Here is a 19,662-nt window from a genome sequence, read left to right as displayed (position 1 = left end):
CTACAACACGTCATGATGAAAACCTGTTGTCAGCTTACAGATTGGCTATTTCAGCTATTTATGAATACTTTGATTTCAGTGTAGTAGATTAAGCATTCTCCAACACACAGTATTAGCCAGTAGCCAGGGAACCCTATCCTTGGGGATTTCACCCCAGTTACCTCTATAGGGCTGTTTTCCCATATGATTTAGTGCACATATACATAACGTGGCTATATTTAGACTGTAATGGCTGGTCTTACACACATTCTATCACTTGAAGTAATATACCATATTATTAGTCATTTCTCTTACTGCCAGGGCGCCCCTGAAATGCTCTGAGGATCTAGAGATCTTTGGACCTTATTTTTAAAACCTATGACCTATAGACTCACAGCAGCGAAAGACAAATAACATCCCATCTACGGTAATATGCTAAACAGCAGTGTCGTAACATTATGTTCTGGGTAAAAAAATAACAAAAAGGTGGCTATTAGTAATAAGTCATGTTTTGACAAAGTAAACAAGGCTGACAATTGACAAAACATATAATTTCACCTGTGACCAATGTCCTTTGTAGGTTAGTTTGGTTATCACCAGCATGGTCACTTTTGTATCATCGGGCCAAAGTTAAAGACATATATGCTGTGCTGTCATCCCAGCATTTCAACCAGACAGACTCTCATGTTGGGTGTTCTTCATTCACGAGTCACGACCGCTGCCATGTAGACAGACGAGACTATTCTTAAAGGGCAAACGAGCGCATGGCTTCCTTGTTTTAACAACACGCCTAGTTGTAGTATGGTGTCTTCTCAACTGCACTTTTATACTGTCATTAAGACCTTAATTTGTGCATCATGGCCAGGCCCCAGTCAAGCAGAATTAGTGATATTGGCCCAGGTATACTGTCTGTGTTGTCAGTACAGGGTCTCCCCACACTATTTATATGTCAACAGCCATGCCCTCGGGACATATTTCTCTCCCATCAGATCTGCCGCTGTGTCGCCCAATGCCCTGCATTTGACTGTGAATATGATGGTGTTTATGTGCAGTAGGCCTACCAGCCCTTAATTTGGGATCTGTCCCATTTTTCAGTGCGGGGAATGTAGGTCAATCTTGATGCCTTTGTGAAGGTCTGAGCTGCTTCACCATTTGTCATCGTAAAGCATGTGACTCACCCACGAGGTCTTTGTTATCACACAGACGCGTGCACACACAGCCGCATGCAAGCACACACATACACATACACATACACGAGCACAAGCACATACACACAAACACTGCATGCTCCTATTTCACATGGCCAGAGGGAATGAGCATGCTTTTCTGAGTTTACAACCCAAGTGCACCCTTAAATTCCCTTACCTGCCTTGCTCTTCTCCTCGCTGAGAGATTTTGTTTTTGTCATGATATTCTCTGAGGGTGTTGATTGTGTATTTTAAGAAGTTATTAATGGGAGGGAAGCAGCTGTGTCGACAGCATTTTTCATTTTCATTTTTTATTTTCATTCAGGCAGGTCAGTATTGGGGTGTGCTGGTAGCTAACCGAATAGTGTGTCGATCACATAAACACAATGTTACCAGTTTGATGCCAGCTGGAGAGCGGTGTTGCATGTGTTTCTCTCTGACCTAGCAGTATTTCCAGCCCACACTGTCTTGTCTAAATTACACCCATAAAAAGGCAGGTCAATATCCTTGATCCATTCTGATGAGTCATTAATTACCCATGCACATTTTCTTAGAACTACATTGTGATTGAATTAATCAAAATGCTCATTCATGATGAGGTTCATGTTGAGGTCAGTATTAACACTTGACTACTTGCTTCGAGTCTATGGTGAGTGACAGATTACAGCAACAAATTAGATTTGACTATAATGTAGGATTGTCTGTTATTCTAACACATATACAACTCCAGATTTATTTTCATTCGTCTCCAACATGCTTTGACATAATTTGTCTCTGACATTTTGTAATTTCTGGCGACAGACAGTGGACAAGGTGTGGCCTATTTCTCTTCATTAATTAGGCATCTTGTTTGTTTGTAGTAGCTATATTTATTTACATAATGACAGACAGGACACTACAGTTGACTGTTGTTTAGTTTCTGATCGTGGTGACGTAGAATGGCAATGAAGGACGGCATAAACGGAGAAGGGTTATCCGCGAGCCAAGCTTTCTTCAAGACACTAAATGGTATGTTGCTGACAGATTGTGGAAATGAAACAATTTCTTGCATGGAGTTACAGACTAGTCACACGCTGGTTCCATCAGTCATCTGTTGGACTATGTAGACGCTGACACTGAGTGAAAAACTCAAATGCACTGCTTCTGCTTCCCTACGAACTGATGGGTTTGATTTTTATACAAACATTGTCACACAATTATCAAGGATAAAACGCTAGGAAGCCAGCGGCTTATTTCCATTGCAGTCCTTTCACCTGTAAGTGTAAATGATGTGGTGATGCATGATGAAGTACACTGCAATCCAGAGATATAGCTGGGCAAACCAACCCAAAATGAAATTACAAAACAAAGCAAAGCTAGGGTGTACATTTTGCATAGCTACAGATAACTGATGTATATAAAAAAAGAAACATATGAAACACTAGAAGCAGTGCTCTTCCGAGCACAGGTCTCCACCAGGCCACACAAATTGCCCTGTTATAGCGCCACCATGAGGCTGTTTTGGGAAATTTGAAGTGGCATTTCTTCCTCTGCCTAGTGGGAACGTGCACGCCCAATTTCACCAAGATTGCACGCTGTATTCATGATTTGAGGTATTTTGTTCAAAACGGAGCAAGCCAACTTTGGAAGCCAATTGTAGCAATCAGGATGGAATATGGAAAATCGGACATATCCATGATGATCACATGACTGTAGAGATACTGTCTACCGATTTGTAGGATTTGTGGACAAAATCTCTAAGAGTAGTGTACAGAAATGTGTTTTGCAAACATCGGCCTTATGGTGGCGCTAGAACAGGGCCATTTGAAAAAATGTGGGGCAGAGGTTCTGAATTGGCATCCAGGGAGTGTGTGTGCTCATTTTGGCAGCGACCGGGCCAACGGCGCCGGAGATTAGCTGGTAACAAACTGGAGGACACACAGACGCACGCACGCACGCACGGACGGACGGACGGACGGACGGACGGACGGACGGGGGTGAAAACATACTCTCCCCCATGCCTTCGGCTGGTGGAGACAATAAAGTGTGCATTTTTTGCTTTCCTTTTCATAATTACGACAGCTAGTCAAGAGGGATATAGTTGGATATCTCTACTATCCACTGAGGCAGTGTTGGGGGGGGGGGGGGGGGGGGGGAAAGGGGCCTTCCAGCCAAAAGCTAAAAAATATTTTAAGATTACAGATTGCAGAATCTCATTTGGTAAAAAGTCACCAACCTTTAAAGTTACAGAGTAGAGAGTGAGTATTAGGTTGAGTTCCAGACACGATGAAATTAAATAACATATATCCTCCCAGAAATTGTTTTTAGAACATATGTAAAGACATTTCTGGATGCATGGCATTCATTTTTACTGGAGTTTACTGTTCTTAATTTCTTAAATTATAAGAGCTATGTACATTTGACCCAATCTGTACTCACTTGTACATTATCATATTTAGACTAACCTGGACCAATGAAATTAACTAGGATCATAACAAGGAGAGTATCTCCCCCATATTAGGCTACAGCGCCTGAACATGCACGCACGCAAGCACAACGCTCAAGACTTCGCTCAACTACACATGGAATATTTGAGGGGTGAAAGACATCGCTACTCAGCTCGCTGTTGCTTGCAGCAGGTCAGGATAGATAGATTGAAACAAATGTCTTTTAATGTCTTTTTTTGCGCCCACTCACGTTGCTTTACTGTATGTCAGCTGGTGCATGTTTTGCTTGTCAGAGACCGAGAGAGAGAGAGAGTCCACTCTGAACAGAGAACGAGGACGCTCGATTGTGTTTATGTATTAAAGTATCATGTATATCTCATGTTTTGTGAATAGCAAACACAAATATGTTGCTTCAGAGTCTCTAAAACAATTAAAGAATGAAAGAAAAGAACCTGTAAACACCCAGAAAACAAACTCCACGTGCCCAGCTTCTTTTTTAGTGTCAACCCCTGCCACCTACTATTTATTGGCAGTATTTCTTACAGTATACACTATACAGTATGGTACAGTAAGACTTAGTGATCAGGTTAGGCTGTTGTGATGATGAGAATGAAGAATATCTGAGTCAGAATAGGAAAATGTACGCTAAACTGCTCTAGAATATTAAGGAATGCATGGGCTTTTTTCTGATTCTTCTCGGGTATAGTACAGCTTCCCAGGATCTCAAACTTCCCATGTTTTCCTGTGTCAGTCGAATAAATGTAGTGTTTTTTTTGTTTTGTTTTTTGTTGTTTTTTTTGTTGGTTTGCGCATGTATGTGGTTTGACTTTGCCAGATTTGTCCGTCTGAGTTTTCGCCCATCAATCCGACACCCTATTGAGGCTCTTGTGAATGCGGGTAGGAATAGACACTATTGTATCCTTTTAACAGATACAGATGTGTTGTCATCCCCTTGGAAACACTGACTGACTGACTGACTGACTGACTGACTGACTGACTGACTGACTGACTGACTGACTGACTGACTGACTGACTGACTGGCAGACAGACTGACTGAGGGCTGCCTGTCTGTCTGTCAGCCTTTGCATGTGAACTTCAAATCACAGCTCGACGGCACGGAGCATGTAGACGCCAAAGGCAAGGCTTTACACTGTCATCAGCAGCACGTTGCTGCCTCTGGGTGCCATTGCCATATGACATTGACGGAGATCGATCCTCTCAGCACCTCAAGGAGCTGCTGTGCTATACATAGTGTCATCATGGTGCTGCCACCACCTCAAAGACAAGAAAAGTAAGTCTCCCTTCAAAGCATCAATAAAAGATTACAAATTACCTCATCCCCAGTGTTCTTAAACGTAGTGCTGGACCTAAATGTGTAGTTCAGGCTGGGCCAGGTTCAGGAAAACTAATTTTCCACTTGTCAAAAGCGGATCACTATGGCACTGGGCCGTTTAGGATAATGTGTAATCATGACCAGTAATAATAAACCAATGTTAATCCCCAGGACATATTGGCAAACCAAAATAATAATCCTCTAGCCCAGTCATAAAAACCCACCCTTCTCATTTCCCCCATAATTCATCCTCAGAGACTGGTAAAGTCAAAGCTAATGTAATGTAGTAGAGCAGACTGAACTCTCAGGGCAGATAATTTTCATATCGTTTTTTATGCATATTAGCTTAATAATAGAGTTATTCATTTGCTATGTTTTTATAGATTTTTTTTTTACTGATGCAGATGGTTGGACCATATGGAGAGAAATGTATGATTACCTGATGATACGTTGGCTTTTAATTTGGCGCATAAGCAGCAATGGAACCATCACTGTTAGCCTGTAGTATTGCTGTCAAAACCCTGTAGTCTCTCTGTACCAAATCTAAATGGGAATAAATATATAGGTTACAGTGTATCCACAAATTAGAAGGTTTATGCTTTTAGCTGTGCATTTTAGCCTGAGCACAACAATATGGCAGTGTAAACTATCAAAATTGAAAAACTATTAGGCAGCACTGAATTAAATGAGCATCTTAGAGCAGAGTGAGCTGGATAGAAGTGTGGGGGATTGGAGACATCGAATTTATGTCTTCGGAGATACTGCTTGTATCCTGTACACACCGAGACAAACAGGCCGTCTGTGTGTTGTGTTGAAGATGCAGTCATGCGGAGCCGGTGTTTGACATAATGTTGGACCAGTATGGAATCTGACTGGGAACATCAACGCTGATACGTGGTGATACACAGAGGCTGTCACAAAGCTTGCGTCCATATGCTGTGCCGCTCATTCGTGAAGCTGTGAAATTGGGTTGCATCCCAACTAGCCTGGAGACAGTATCTCTTCCACTTCTCTCTCTCTCTCTCTCTCTCTCTCTCTCTCTCTCTCTCTCTCTCCCTCTCTACTGTGCCTCTTGCGTTCCTTGTCTCTCGCCCGCTTCTCTCGCACATCCTGTTGAACCTCTCTTCTCAGATAGCTGGGAAGACGGAACAACTAATGTGGCATTAATAGGGTCACATCATCTCCATGCAGCTCTCTCCTTTTTCTCCTCCCAGTGAAGCTGAGGATGTTGTTTGTGTTCCTCAGATCTAGCTGTAGGACCCCCTCCCCCCTCCTCCCTCCTCCCCCAAGGCCAGTCTCTGGTCCCCTGGCTTGAAAGGGAGCCTTTACCTTATATATATTTTTTTTATTTTTTTATTATAGCACTTGGAATATAGACCGAGACATACTTTTGATTGCCAAGCTTTTGGAGTTGTTTGTCTGTGCAATGAGAATGTACATGTCTTATAAAGCACATTAAAGCTGCAGCCCGGAATTCATTTAAATGAATAAAACATTATTTTAACCAATCTGTATGGTAGAGTATTTTTATAAAAATATGAACTACTAGCACATCTGCAGTGGTTGGGGTGGTCTCTCTTCTATTCCATTGAGCAATTTAGATAAATTACAGTAGGACCTACCGGTTGGCAAGTAGTACTGCCTGAAGCTCATATGTTCATCTCCCCTTGCTAAGTATGCGGGGACAGCCTCTTGCCTGAGTGGTAGATGTTTGGTCTCTCACGCGGGATACCAAGGTTCTAATCCCGGGTAAAATGTATGGATTGAGGCTTTGAGTGCCTTTTAGATGGTGCTTTAAAAAAAATATATATATATTGGTCTTTTCCAATTTCACTCCCGATTCCGTATAGATTCCGTTTAGCTAACCTGCATTGCATCACACGCTGTAGTGTACAACCTAGCTTAGCTTAGCCGTTATGTTTATCAATCCTCAGTTAACAACAGTGTGACCAATCTGTATTAGTGAAGTTAAGGACCACATCATCATCCAGAACGCTGGCCTTTTCTTGCGACCTATGCTTACTAAATCAGCATGAAATGTAATACTATTTGCGGTGTGCAATTTGGGAGTGGATGGGTGAAGTGGGAGGAAACAAGAGGAAGGGGGGAAAAAACCAACCCGTTTTTTAAACGTTTGTGAGTGTGTTTTTCTTTCTGCTGGCCTTTGAAATATCCCAGCTAATCTGCTTACTCCTTTAATTGTGAGTGGAGGGGATGGGCCTCCCCCCAGACAGAATAAGGCTACTGATCCAGAAGTAAAACGATGACCACCACAGTTCCTTCCTTTTGGTTCTGCAGCCCCCCACCCCCTGCAAATCCACCATCGTCTCCCTTTCCTAGAGCCAACCCTCACCACCACTTCTACTACCACCACCACCATCTCCTCCTCCACCCAACCCTCCCTCGGAGGGGATGGAAAACTCCTTGTTCTGACAATAGACATTTTTTGCCATATGTTGGCTTGACATCTTCATCAGGTTCACAGCAGGTTACCTTAGTTAACTTTCACTCCACTGGCTGATGGGATTTTCTCCTCCTCCCCCCATTCCTCCAATCGGCCCCAGCTCAAAGTCTAGACGGCCTCCGAGGCAGGGACCCTTGCAGCCCCTATGCCCACAATGCCCACATTGTGGATGCTAAGTAGCGCTAGCTTCCTCCAGTTAACCGCGAACGGGCCGACGCTAAGACAATGCTTTTGTCCCAGGGCATATGAAGGGGGCCTAATCCCAACCACTACATACTGTGAAATAAATCTCTTAGAGATGAGAGGGAGAGCGAGCGAGAGACACTGAGTGAATGGAATCATTGCCAGGGAGGTTAGAGTGCAGCAGTTTAACCCCTGGCCAAGAAAGAGGGGAGTAGAGGAGGAAAAGGGAGCGAGAGAAAGGAGGAACAAGGAGAGGCAGGCACTACATGCCTTCATCTCCAGAGCGTGATGGAGGAGAGGGGCTGCCGGTGGCTTTCACAGCCTCTCTTCTCACCAGAAGAGCTGCTGTTCACCATATGGGATTTGGCCTTTCTTAACAAACAGGCCCCCTATTCACAACACACATTCAGTAGTTCATGGAAGAAGGTGAAAAAAGTGCACTTTCTATGCCTTGAGAATGCTTGCATCGTTGGAATTCATCTGGCCATGAGGGCTCCAAGTCTGTGTTTGATTCACATAGTATAGAGAATTATAGGCCAGGGGCCTTCATCTAAATGTGTATTCACAGTGGATTTGGGTCTTTTTTGTCTTTTCCCTGAAATTTCCCAGAGTTTTTAAAGACATAGTGATGCCTCAGAGCCTCTCCAGTTGAGCCCCTGAGATGAACTCACAGACACACACTGCACACATTTCCACAGTCCTCTGCATCGTGGGTGTATATCTGCATATGGCACATACGCTTTTTCTTGTTGTTTGTCACTTCTATTTTCATACGGCCCTGTGCCATTCAACAGTAGGAGAAGCAGCTGTTTTTTAGCTTGGTGATATATAGCGGGCAAACCTTTGACTAACTCACTGCATGCAGCAGTAGATTACTGACACACTGGTGTCATAAGAACCAGCTCTTTACCAGGCCGGCAGCAGCAGCATTGGATGATCCATCCTCTGCCTGTGCCAGCCATATCAGGGAGGCATAGTAAGTAAAAGGAACATCTGTTCATGCACAAAAGTTAACCACGTGAACCCTAGGGTCACTATTCTGGACGTGGTGTAATAGGCAAACATTCTGTGGATATTTGGCAAAAATAGCAGGTCTGCAAACTTGAGCTTGTGAGCTTGTAGATCTGCTATTTTCTCTGAAGACATTTGGTGTAGGCCAGAGGGGAAAAAAGTAGGGGCTGAAAAGAGGGGACCTTGGTCAACAAAATATACAGTATAGGGTTGAAGTGGTTAAGAGGTGATGAATAATCTTCGCTGTGTGCGTCGGCCCCAGAATAGGTGTGGCCTAACATCTCTCTCATTTCCTGTTTATAGTCCAGAGGCACATTTTTTTATCATTTGATGATGATCTCTCAGTGAAAAAATGGGCAGGAAGTTGTGTCAGTTCCGCCCTTCCTCTCTCGCATACTTTACCTGCCCTCCTTTCCACCTTCTTCTCCCTCCCCTCCCATCATCGCCCATCTGCTCCCAGAACCCCTCACCTATTAGCCCTCCCCTCTCCTAGCTCTCCTCTGTAGCCTCTCCCCTACCAACCTCCCTCATCCTCACCTTCCTCCTGTCTCCCTCAACCCCTCACCTATTAACCCCTCCCCTCTCTCTGTGACTCCCCGTGCTGCCTCCAAATCCACCCAGCCACCCCTCTCTGCCTCACATGTATAACCCCCCCCCCCCCCCCCACACACACACACGCACACACACACTCCACCAAACCATCAACGCACACGCCTGTTCTCCTGCACCTCTCCCCCCCCTTCCTTTCAGCCCCTATCAAAGCTCACCGTATCGACTTTTAAAGACGGGCATCTCGGGAGCGACCCAAACATTGATTTGTGACTGTCAGCTCCTCTCTTTTCCCCTCTGTGTGTGTGTGTGTGTGTGTGTGTGTGTGTGTGTGCGTGTGTGTGTGTGTGTGTGTGTGTGTGTGTGTGTGTGTGTGTGTGTGTGTGTGTGTGTGTGTGTGTGTGTGTGTGTGTGTGTGTGTGTGTGTGTGTGTGTGTGTGTGTGTGTGTGTGTGTGTGTGTGTGTGTGTGACTGCTCGGGGGTCTGCCTCCGCCTGTGGCGTCTGCAGGAGGTTAGCCATGCTTGAAGTCCACAGGGATCAATGGACACGCCGTACGTATAGACTCCTCGGCCCGCTATTGCTCTGTGTAAACACACATGCGCTTTTTACACAGTTACAATGGTGAACGAGTAAATGTGTGTGTGTGTGTGTGTGTGTGTGTGTGTGTGTGTGTGTGTGTGTGTGTGTGTGTGTGTGTGTGTGTGTGTGTGTGTGTGTGTGTGTGTGTGTGTGTGTGTGTGTGTGGTGCTGATGACACAACCTGCAGTCACTGCAGTTTGCCCTCCACAGTTTGCTCACCACCACTGCCACAATCCTGGGGTGTGAAGAGAGGAATCTGAACTCTCTGATAGGTGATTTCAATTCAATTCACACCCGGCGGATCCGTCTGCGCTGTGCCGGGGTGAAATGTACCAGAGGTCCTTTTCCTTCTCGTCACTCAGGGCCGTCAGCAGTGTCACATCATGCACACTGTTATTACACAGTTTGCAACAGCTCTTTATAGATTCTGTCAGCTTCGGGAGATACAATAAACACGTCTTGAATCGCCTATACCATCTGTAAAGGGGAGACAATAACCCTGCATTAAAAACATAGTTTATTATAACAACTTTAAACTTGATGCCCCTATTTTGGGTACATTTTCAACAAATTCTGATGAAAATTTATTTAGTCTTCTTTATATCAAAGATGGGTTGGTAATACTTGCCTTGGAATGGTGAAAGCTGCAATATATGTTACAGTATCATTGGATAACCAGTCAGATTGAAAAAGGAGTTATAGTTATTGACACCTATATCATATTTTTTCTGTTTTTCATCACCTGGGATCAATTCAAAACACTCATAAGTATTCTAAAATGTAAACAAATAAATCAGGTTTCTGAATTCCTGAAAATGTGTGTAGATGCAATAATTACAGATGATGAGTGTGTAGTTCTCAGTGTTGCTGTAATCATGTTAAGAGTACACAATTAATTAAAAAAATGTCTGAGTCTGCAATATATTTTAGTCCAATTTCCAATTCATAAGAATCTGCTTTGTTTCAAACAGAATCCTGAACCATATTCTGAGTGACTGCTGCTAGGAGTAATGACTGCCATATGAGCCTGCCCATATTCCCACATTTTTCTCTAAAAATTGTTTGAACAAGTAAAGATTTTTGGCAACCAAAAAAGGTACGCTCCTTGGCAAATCTTTGCCAGGCCGGGTTGCCTACCCAGGGCTGTGCAGCCATCAGGACACAATGGGAAATAGAGTTGATATGACAGGAAGGTGCAACTGTTTGTGGTTGTGTTGTGGCATCCCCCATGGGCAGAAGTGAACACGCTTGTGTAGGGAGGTGTACTGTATAGAGGCCCCTCCACATGCGATTCCAGTTCTGGGATGATTGGATGCGTTCATGACATATGGCATTGTGAATAGGCGAACGGCATGGAGTATCAAAACCCTGGATGAATGGAATCTGAAAAACCTGTCAGATACATCTTGATGACATGACTCCAGGCATAACGTGTACTGCTTTGCATGAGGGTTGGACAGAATCTGTTGGAGTAGTAGCAAAAATTGTGTTTTGAAGAAAACACAAAATGGCGGCAGAATTATATGGACAGACAACTCTGTTGCACCCAGCGGCACCAAGTACCATCTCTTTGTTTTTGGTCCCAATGAACATTTATTTAACACTAATGTATTATTCACAGTGTGCACTGTGCATATAATATACAAGTATACTGTTTGAATGAGTGCAACTATATGTACTGTTGGCCTATATCTTGAAATGTGTGTATGGTGGTATACATTAGCCATTATGTGCATTTTGCAAAATGTGCATTGTACATATAGGGTGTGCCAAATGTAGTTCTAAGAGCGGCCATTTCTTGGGACAACACAGCCTTACACAGGTGTTCTGATTAGACTATAGCGTTAGTTCTATGCAATCAAACAATTGAAACACCTGTGTTTTGTCCCAAGAAATGGCCGCTAAGGACTACAATGACGTAGCCGCTGGCACACACTATAGCCGCTACAAGCTGCTATTTATGATAGGACTGTGCTCAAAATATCAAACAGGATTCGTATTGGTGATGTCTGCATTACATTGTATCGATATCGATAAGCCTATATTGCAATATATTGTTTGGTTGTTGTTTTTTATTTATTTATCATATTAACCATATTGTCCCCATTCTGGGGTGAGCATTTGGTGAAATATGCAAACATTTAGCAAAGGTAGCAGATCTAGCTGATCTACAAGCTCACAACTCATTGCAATGCAACACATTTTGAGCTTGTAGATCAGCTATTTATTTTCATTGAAGAGATTTGGTGTAGAGGGGAAAAAGGGGATCAAGTACCAACCCCTGGGGGACCCGTGTCAACAAAGTATATAATAATATGCGTGGATTAGTATCTTACTGAGCCCAACCCTACACACTGGTAAATCCTTCTCCCTCATTCACCCTATGTAGAGGGAGAATGAAGTTAGAACGTTGATGTACACGGCAGTGAAACTGGAGAAAATTTGATTGATCTTACATACGTACATACATATCACATCATGATTTCTGCTTTTGGATACCTACGTAATGTATAGTATTGTATTATGAGTATCCTGCCAATATGTACCACTAGTGTATGAGTAAATGAGTAGTGTATGTTTCCATATGTTGTATGGGTACGGTATGCATATTCATGTACTTTTTATTTTCCTGTGATATTTTTTCGGAAGTTAGCACAAATACACTGTTATATGTTATATCATCCAAGAATTCAGCGAAGTGTTAGTTCATTTAGACGCGGAAGGCAGGATGTTGTACATTGCCAACTTCCCTGGACCCCCCCTCATTCATTGACTAACAAGTTAATTAATTCATACCTCACACAAATGCAGTCTGTCACTTCACGTTCATTCTCATTCGCTACAAGCTAACTCACATACGCCCTCTTATCCACAGTGCATCTCAGGCGGTTAATTTAAGCAGTCCTATATTCTATGTTCATTCTATGTGTTTAGCTGTCACTACTGGTTGTACAGCTGTCAGTGGTAAAAATTCCCTCCACCTCCCCGGCCTCCTCCCTATGGAATGTAGTTAATGGTTGATTTGTGGATTGTACTGTGTCTATGGATTGATTATGATATGTGATGTCTTAAATCATGCAACTGAACGTTCAATGTTATGTGCATGTAGTAATAACTGTATATTATGCTTTGCCCTGGGGGGTTTATGATCAGATTCTGTCTCATACTCGACCAGGTAATCTGTAATATCACACCAGAGCCATACCGCCAAACTAAATACAGTATCATTGCAATAAATGGTAAATGGTTATTCCTGAATAAATGGTTAATGGTTAATCCTGAGCTGAAGTGTCTTATTGTTGTGTTTTATTGCCAGTCAAGTATAACTTTCTTCTTCTTCTTTCGTGTATCATCGTCCTTGATGATTGGTTGGCGACATTTTATTTCACAAGATTTTCTTGTTACTTTATTTTTTATGGATGTATTTTTACTTACTTGTCACTTTAGCTTTGTATTCATTATGTTGGACTTTGTTGTTGGTTGTTATTGAGACCGTAGGTCGCAGTTAACGGTGAAAAACGTCACATCTTGTCCGTATCTCTGTATCTTGCCTGTCTATAGTCTATAGCTGTTGTCACATTGTTGACATTGTGACATCACCTCATCAAGATCAAACCCTGGATATCCGTGACATCACATTGTGACATCACATTCCGTTCTTGTCCCTTGTATGTATCCTTATCCCTGATGTACAGTTGTACAAAACAACATTTTTCAGTAGAACCGCCGATCCAACCAATATGCCCATAAAAGGGGACAAGGACTGAGAGACATACTGACATTCACGGACGCATGTCTGGGGTCTCAAAGCGCATGGTTGGTTCTACAGACAGGGATCTCCATATATGGGTATACAAGGGATTGTATGTATGATGTCAGACATCATAGACGTCATAGGACTTTCACATAATGAGTAACCGAGTAAGCATGTCTAGGGTCTCACAGCACACGGTTGGTTCTACAGATTCCAACATTTGCACACGGATAGCTCTGATTTTTGCCTATGTTCTTAGCTGCTTCCCCTGCCCCACAACGTACAGTTGTATGAAACAACATTTTTATGTATCACAGCCGATCCAACCAATATTCCCATATCTCCATATACATGGATCTCCATATATGGGTATCAGGGATCTCCATTTATGGGTAACTGGTCTGATTAATGAATTCAGTTCTGTGTGAATTATGTCCTGCGCGACCTCGCCCTCTGCGCGACCTCGCCCTCTGCGCAACCTCAACGTTCGCCCTTAGGTGTCTTACTGGTATACTGTATGTATATAAAAGAAAATAATCTGAACCATATGTGTCTGATAGAATGTGTCGCAAATTGACAAACATGAAATTGTGCAAGTAAATACTTCTTGCTGTGGGAAATCACTGGCTTACAAATCTAGCTGCACACTGGAGATAATTTGGTATTCCACACATTCAGATTATGCATTCAGTATTAGCAGCAGCTAGCTTCTCAAACTAAATAAAAGCTGTTAATCCAAATGTAACCACATGAACCCGAACTATACTGCCCTACAAAGGCAGAGTGCAGTAACTACGTTTTGGGACACACCGACTTATTTGTGTCGCCACACGGTCAAATTAGCCTTCATGATATTGGGGGATGAACAATTACCTCAAGAGCAGATGTACAATCAGTGTAATATCACTTTTATATCTTTATCTCATTTGGCTGATAAGCTGTAACACTTTTAAACCCATTTTTTGGTGAAATTCGAAAACGTAGTCACTGCACTCTGCCTTTGTAGGGTAGTATAGCATCCCTATTCCAGGGAGAACATTCAGCAAAAATAGCAGATCTACAAGCTCACAACACACTGCAACGCGACCCGTTGTTGTGAGCTTTTAGATAGGGGTGCAGGAAAAAATCGATTCGAATTCGAATTGAATCCATTATCATTTTCCAAAAATCGAAAATTTTTATTAGATATTATTTATTAGATATTATGATTTTATGACTTATTTTATAATTTTTTTATTACGATAATTAATTAGATATAACGTTGTGTTTGTACAAGTTAAAAGAATGTGTGCAAGCATGAATAAATCAGACATGTTGTCTTGGATTTACCTTTCTGTGTTTACATTATTGCAATAAGTTGATAAAACCTTTACAATTATAAAAGCTACTGTCCATAGATGTACTCTGCTTTCATGCCAGCAGACTGGAGTAGATCCTGATATGAATTGAATAGAGAAGTGTTTTGAATAGAGAATCGCTTTTAACTCTTTTAGTGCTAAAACCGAACAATTTCGTTTCTTTTTTTCAATCCAATCCATTATTTTTTTGCTATTTTACTTACCCTGAGCTGCTTGTAGAGACGTGGGTGGTCCTGGCTCGTCCATCGCTTTCCAACGAGCCATTCTACGTGTTCCGACGATTTATTCCATTGAAAATGGTTTAGAATAAAGTTTAGAGCCCCCCCAAAAAAACAATATTTTTGCGCGACGTATCTGAGGTGCTGAAACCGAACAATTCCGGTTTCTTTAATAAAATGAATTAAATAATCGGAGGCCTCAACGAAGCCCCCGTCTAAATTTTGATCCAGGCCGAAAACCGCGAGCTCTTTCCACCGGCCCGTAATCGGGTAACGCCGCCGCATCGCGCCGCCTAATCCAATACATTCTCACATCTTTCGAGACCTTTTTAGAGAATTGAAAAAAATCGTGAATCGTGACCCCAAGAATTGATTCTGAATCGAATCGTGGGATACCCAAAGATTCGCAGCCCTACTTTTAGATTGGCTAATTTCAGCAAAGAGATTTGTTGTAGAGGAAGGGAACAAGTGAGGGGACCCCCTGGGGGACACCGTTAAAAAGGTATACTATAGTATATGGTGGCATATCACATCTCAAACATTATGTGAAATATATCATCCGTTGATTGAAGTGCTACACCTCTAGTGTGTGTGTGTGTGTGTGTGTGTGTGTGTGTGTGTGTGTGTGTGTGTCTGTGCACGTGTGCACATGTCAGAAGTATATAGGGGTCATGAGCATACGTTGACGTGTGCATGTGGGGGTGAGGGGGTGCAGATTAACCACTGCACACGGTCTGTCACGGTGACATTTGTGTCCCCTGGGCCTTGCCCAGGGGACTCTGGCGGGTCCCTTTCGCCTCCCTAACCTTCAACTTTCAGCCTTAACTCCTTCAGGCCCTGGAACAACCCGGGACCCCCGGCCCCCAGCCCCCCCTCCAGCCCCCCCCCCCCCCCCCCTCACCCTGGTTGGGCCCCCAGCTTCCTATTGCCTCCAACCACCTCATCCACAATACAGCAGAGCGGTAGGGAGAAACGTGCAAGGCTGCAGGGGAGGGTGGGATGAAGTTGAACCAGAGAAATAAGCAACGGGAGAAGAGAATAGCAAGAGATACTGAGAGCGAAAGAGGGAGAGAGAGAGAAGAAAGGAGGATACAAAGGTTGAGTAGTGTGAGGAGTGAGAGAGAGAAGAGCGGGAGAGAGGTGGCAATGGAAGGGGAAGTGAGTGAGAGAAATAAGCTTAGAGATTGTGTAGGAATGAACGAGCAAGGCGGCGCATCGGGGAGATGTATGCGAGCTGGAGAGAAATAGAAAGAGAGAGAGTAAAAAAAGAGCTGCGAAAGAAGCGGGCTGTGTGGAGAAGCGAGCGCAGAAAAAGATTGGCAGGTGAAGAAAAAAAGTGAGAAAAAAAAAGGTTGGAGGTAGAACGGGATGGAGAGAACGGGATGGGGAAGCGGAAGAGAGAGAGAGAGTGGAGTAAGACTGGAAGACAGCGTTTCTGAATTTCTCATACTGTACATCCTGAGGTGTGTGAGATGCTGAGGTGGTTGCTGCGCTCTGTTATACCTCCTCCCCTATCCTCTCTCCCCCCCCCCCCCCCCCCTCTTTCTGCAGCTCTTGCAGAGTCTATAGTAGAGCTCAGTGTTTATGTGGTCACACGTGGCCACATTCCATTCTTACAGGTTTACTTATAACGTGTCTGTAACCTCTAATATTACATACTGGCCCTAATAGACTGTTCCTTCATCTCATCTCCCTTCTCTTCTCACATTATCGCTATTTTTTACCCCTGTTTGTTTGTTTGTTTTTTGTTTGTTTCTCTCTTTCTTTATCTCAGTTCCTATTTGCTTCCTTTATTTATTTTCCTCGACCTCTCTCTGTCCTCCCCCTTTACCTTCCTTACCCTGTCCTCTCTCTATCTCTCTCTCTTTCTCTCTGTAACTCCTTCAATCTCCTTCACACATCTTTCTCTCTCTCTCTCTGTGAGGCAGCAGTTCCCATCCTCTCACCCAGAAAATCGGCATAAAATTGCCCTAACTCCAGCAGATCATAATGGGGGGTGTAAGGAGTGGGTGGGGGGCGTTGAGGTTGGATTGGTCTATGGGACACTGAGCCGAGGGCTCTGTTTCTCTTTTTTTAATGTGCCTGCTCTTTTCAAGACGGGGTCCGTGAAATCACCCAACAGGATTATGTAAGGCGTCTTTGATTCTGTCTGCTGCCGTGTCCTGTCATCTGTCACCCCACCCCCACCCACTCTATCTTTCCTTGGCATCCCCGATACCAGGCGGTATGACATGATGGTGTTGTTATTGTTTTATCATACTGATCCCTGCCAGAGTAAAAGTTAGACCACAGTTTCTGTTGAAGTTGGTGGTCTGAGAAGCAGTGGGTGCTGCTTGTGCTCCTTCTGTTATAGGCTATAGGTTATGGGCACATGTTTAGGTCAAGCTCGAAAGTCTTGTTAAAAAGGGTTAGATGTTATTTGAACTGCCCTGACACGTGAATAGTCTTGGAAGATGCCATAAGAGATCAAATGCTCCCTGTGTGTTAAACCTATTCAAAATTACTATTTTGCTCTGATGTGAGATGCATATTAATATATAGCTAGCTAGCTAGATTCCCCCCGGCTACCAGCAGCAGTCCAGTTATTCAGTCAACTGTGTTTAGACAGATAGATAGATAGGGGGTGGTGGTGGTGGGGGGGGGATGGCTGATGTCCATGACAGTGAACTTGGCATGTGAGAGCTCATCTCTCCAGCTCAACGCTGTTCCCACTGAGGTCACGGTGTGACCTTGGCGCCACGGAAACCCTGTTTACCAGAGGCCCCTACATTCAGAGGGCTATGGCTGGGTGACCGCTGCCTTTCAGCTGAACAACCATACATGATCCCAAATGCAAACAAGCCGGAGTTTACTTGAGGGAGTTCCTGTTGGTAACATGTGAATCAACTATACATACACACTCCACTGTGACCTTCTCTCCACTCTTCTTGTGGGTGATGCTCTGGCTGGGAGGAGAGGATTGATAATGATACATTTAAGGTTATAGTAAAACGAGATGTTTTCTGAGTGGATATTGCCCGGTTAACTTAGAATTTGTCCAATTTGGTGCATCATGTACTTGCCTCTTTGTCTGGGGATATACTGTAATAATATACACCGTATATTTTACTCATGTTACATTTGGAGTGTCCAAATGGGTCCATAAGGGTCTTATTTGGTTACATTTTACAGATGGGTAAATGAACACTGTGCATTTTACTGTGTAGCACTTAAGGCCACGCTGAAAACCAACCAAAACTTCAGAAAGGCTATTTGACAGACCGATGAAGGATATGTTAATTGAGCAGCAGCACACTTTATTACGAGGAATGAATATTTCCATAATATTCCGTAGTCGCTTACGAAAAAATAAATGAATCACAACCACGGGCCACCAAAAAGCCCCTTTTTACCACTATAAACATTTCAGCCTCGCTCACAGCTAGGCTAGTAGCAACGCAGGGATAAACGGTTGTATTGATTTCAGTACGCGTGGGTATGATTTCCTGAGAAACGCACGCTGTGTTGTATAATATAGCCTATCATATCTACATGGAGAATACACATTAGCATATTTAGAGCTCCTAGCCTCTCTCTCTTTTCACAGTGTGTATGCTACTGTAGCTACTCTGTGTGTGTGTGTGCGTGTGAGTGTGTGCGTGTGTGTGTGCGTGCGTGCGTGTGCTGACTCTCAGCAGCCGCCCATGCCCCCACCCTGCTCATTAATATGTATGTGTTCTGAGGCAGCTAGCGAAGACGGTGTGTTTCTCACCCGCTGATTAATGCTGTCTGTCAATTACCTCTAGATCCAGCCGTGCTGTGGAGCTTCCCCCAGGACCACACAGACCAGGTTGGAATACACTCCTCTTTTTCATTCTCTCTCTCTCTCTCTCTCTCTCTCTCTCTCTCTCTCTCTCTCTCTCTCTCTCTCTCTCTCTCTCTCTCTCTCTGTCTGTCTGTCTTTGCCTTTCTGCCCTCCATGTTTCCGCCCCCGTCTCTGTACAGTATACGTTTTGCTCCGTCTTTCTCTCTGATTCTCTCTGTCCATCCGTCCGTCCCCCCCATCACCCCCCGTTAAAGACAACCTCCACCTCTCCTCTCTTGCTCCCACCCTAACTTCCACACCACACCACACCACACCACACCACACCACCATTCCTCTCTCCATCCTCCTCAGCGTACTTCCTCCACCTCTCTCTCTCTCTCTCTGAGCGTGTATTGCTGATAATGAAAAGCAGTGAGCGGGTCTTCAATAACTGACGAATCAGTAATTATCATGCAACAGTGAGAGGAATACTCCGCCCCACTTCCCTCACCCCCAACCCCACTCTCCTTCTCTTTCCGTCCAATTATCTCTCCTTTTTTACCCTCCATCCTTCCCTTTTGTATCACGTTTACCCATCTCTATTGGGTCCGTTTTCCAACCAAACGGGAAGCAGGTAGCATTTGTGGAATCAGATTTTGCTGTTCAGAACTGTATGTTCTGAATACCAAATGCCCTTGGAGGTAAGTACTGCAACGTTGTGTGTATATCTTAATATACAACTACCATTCACTTCAAGTTTGGGGAAGTGTGAGCCAACCACGAGTTCAGTTACTTTTCTTCTAGGGACAGAGCTTATACTACACACGCAAATACGC

The 19,662-nt window shown here is 43.7% G+C and overlaps 1 protein-coding gene across 1 annotated transcript in view; it reads left to right on the top strand.

The window, feature by feature from the left end:
* dennd1b (DENN/MADD domain containing 1B) overlaps positions 1-19,662 on the top strand; it is a 190,385-nt gene that overhangs the window by 15,812 nt on the left and 154,911 nt on the right. Inside the window, exon 3 of the mRNA XM_080732823.1 lies at positions 18,828-18,871. Coding sequence (XP_080588949.1) covers positions 18,828-18,871 — 44 coding nt within the window. The remainder of the gene's footprint in view (positions 1-18,827; positions 18,872-19,662) is intronic.

The sequence above is a fragment of the Nannobrachium achirus genome (assembly GCF_963921795.1).
Source record: "Nannobrachium achirus genome assembly, chromosome: 1".
Taxonomy (NCBI): Eukaryota; Metazoa; Chordata; class Actinopteri; order Myctophiformes; family Myctophidae; genus Nannobrachium; species Nannobrachium achirus.
This window is presented reverse-complemented; position numbering and strand designations above follow the sequence as displayed.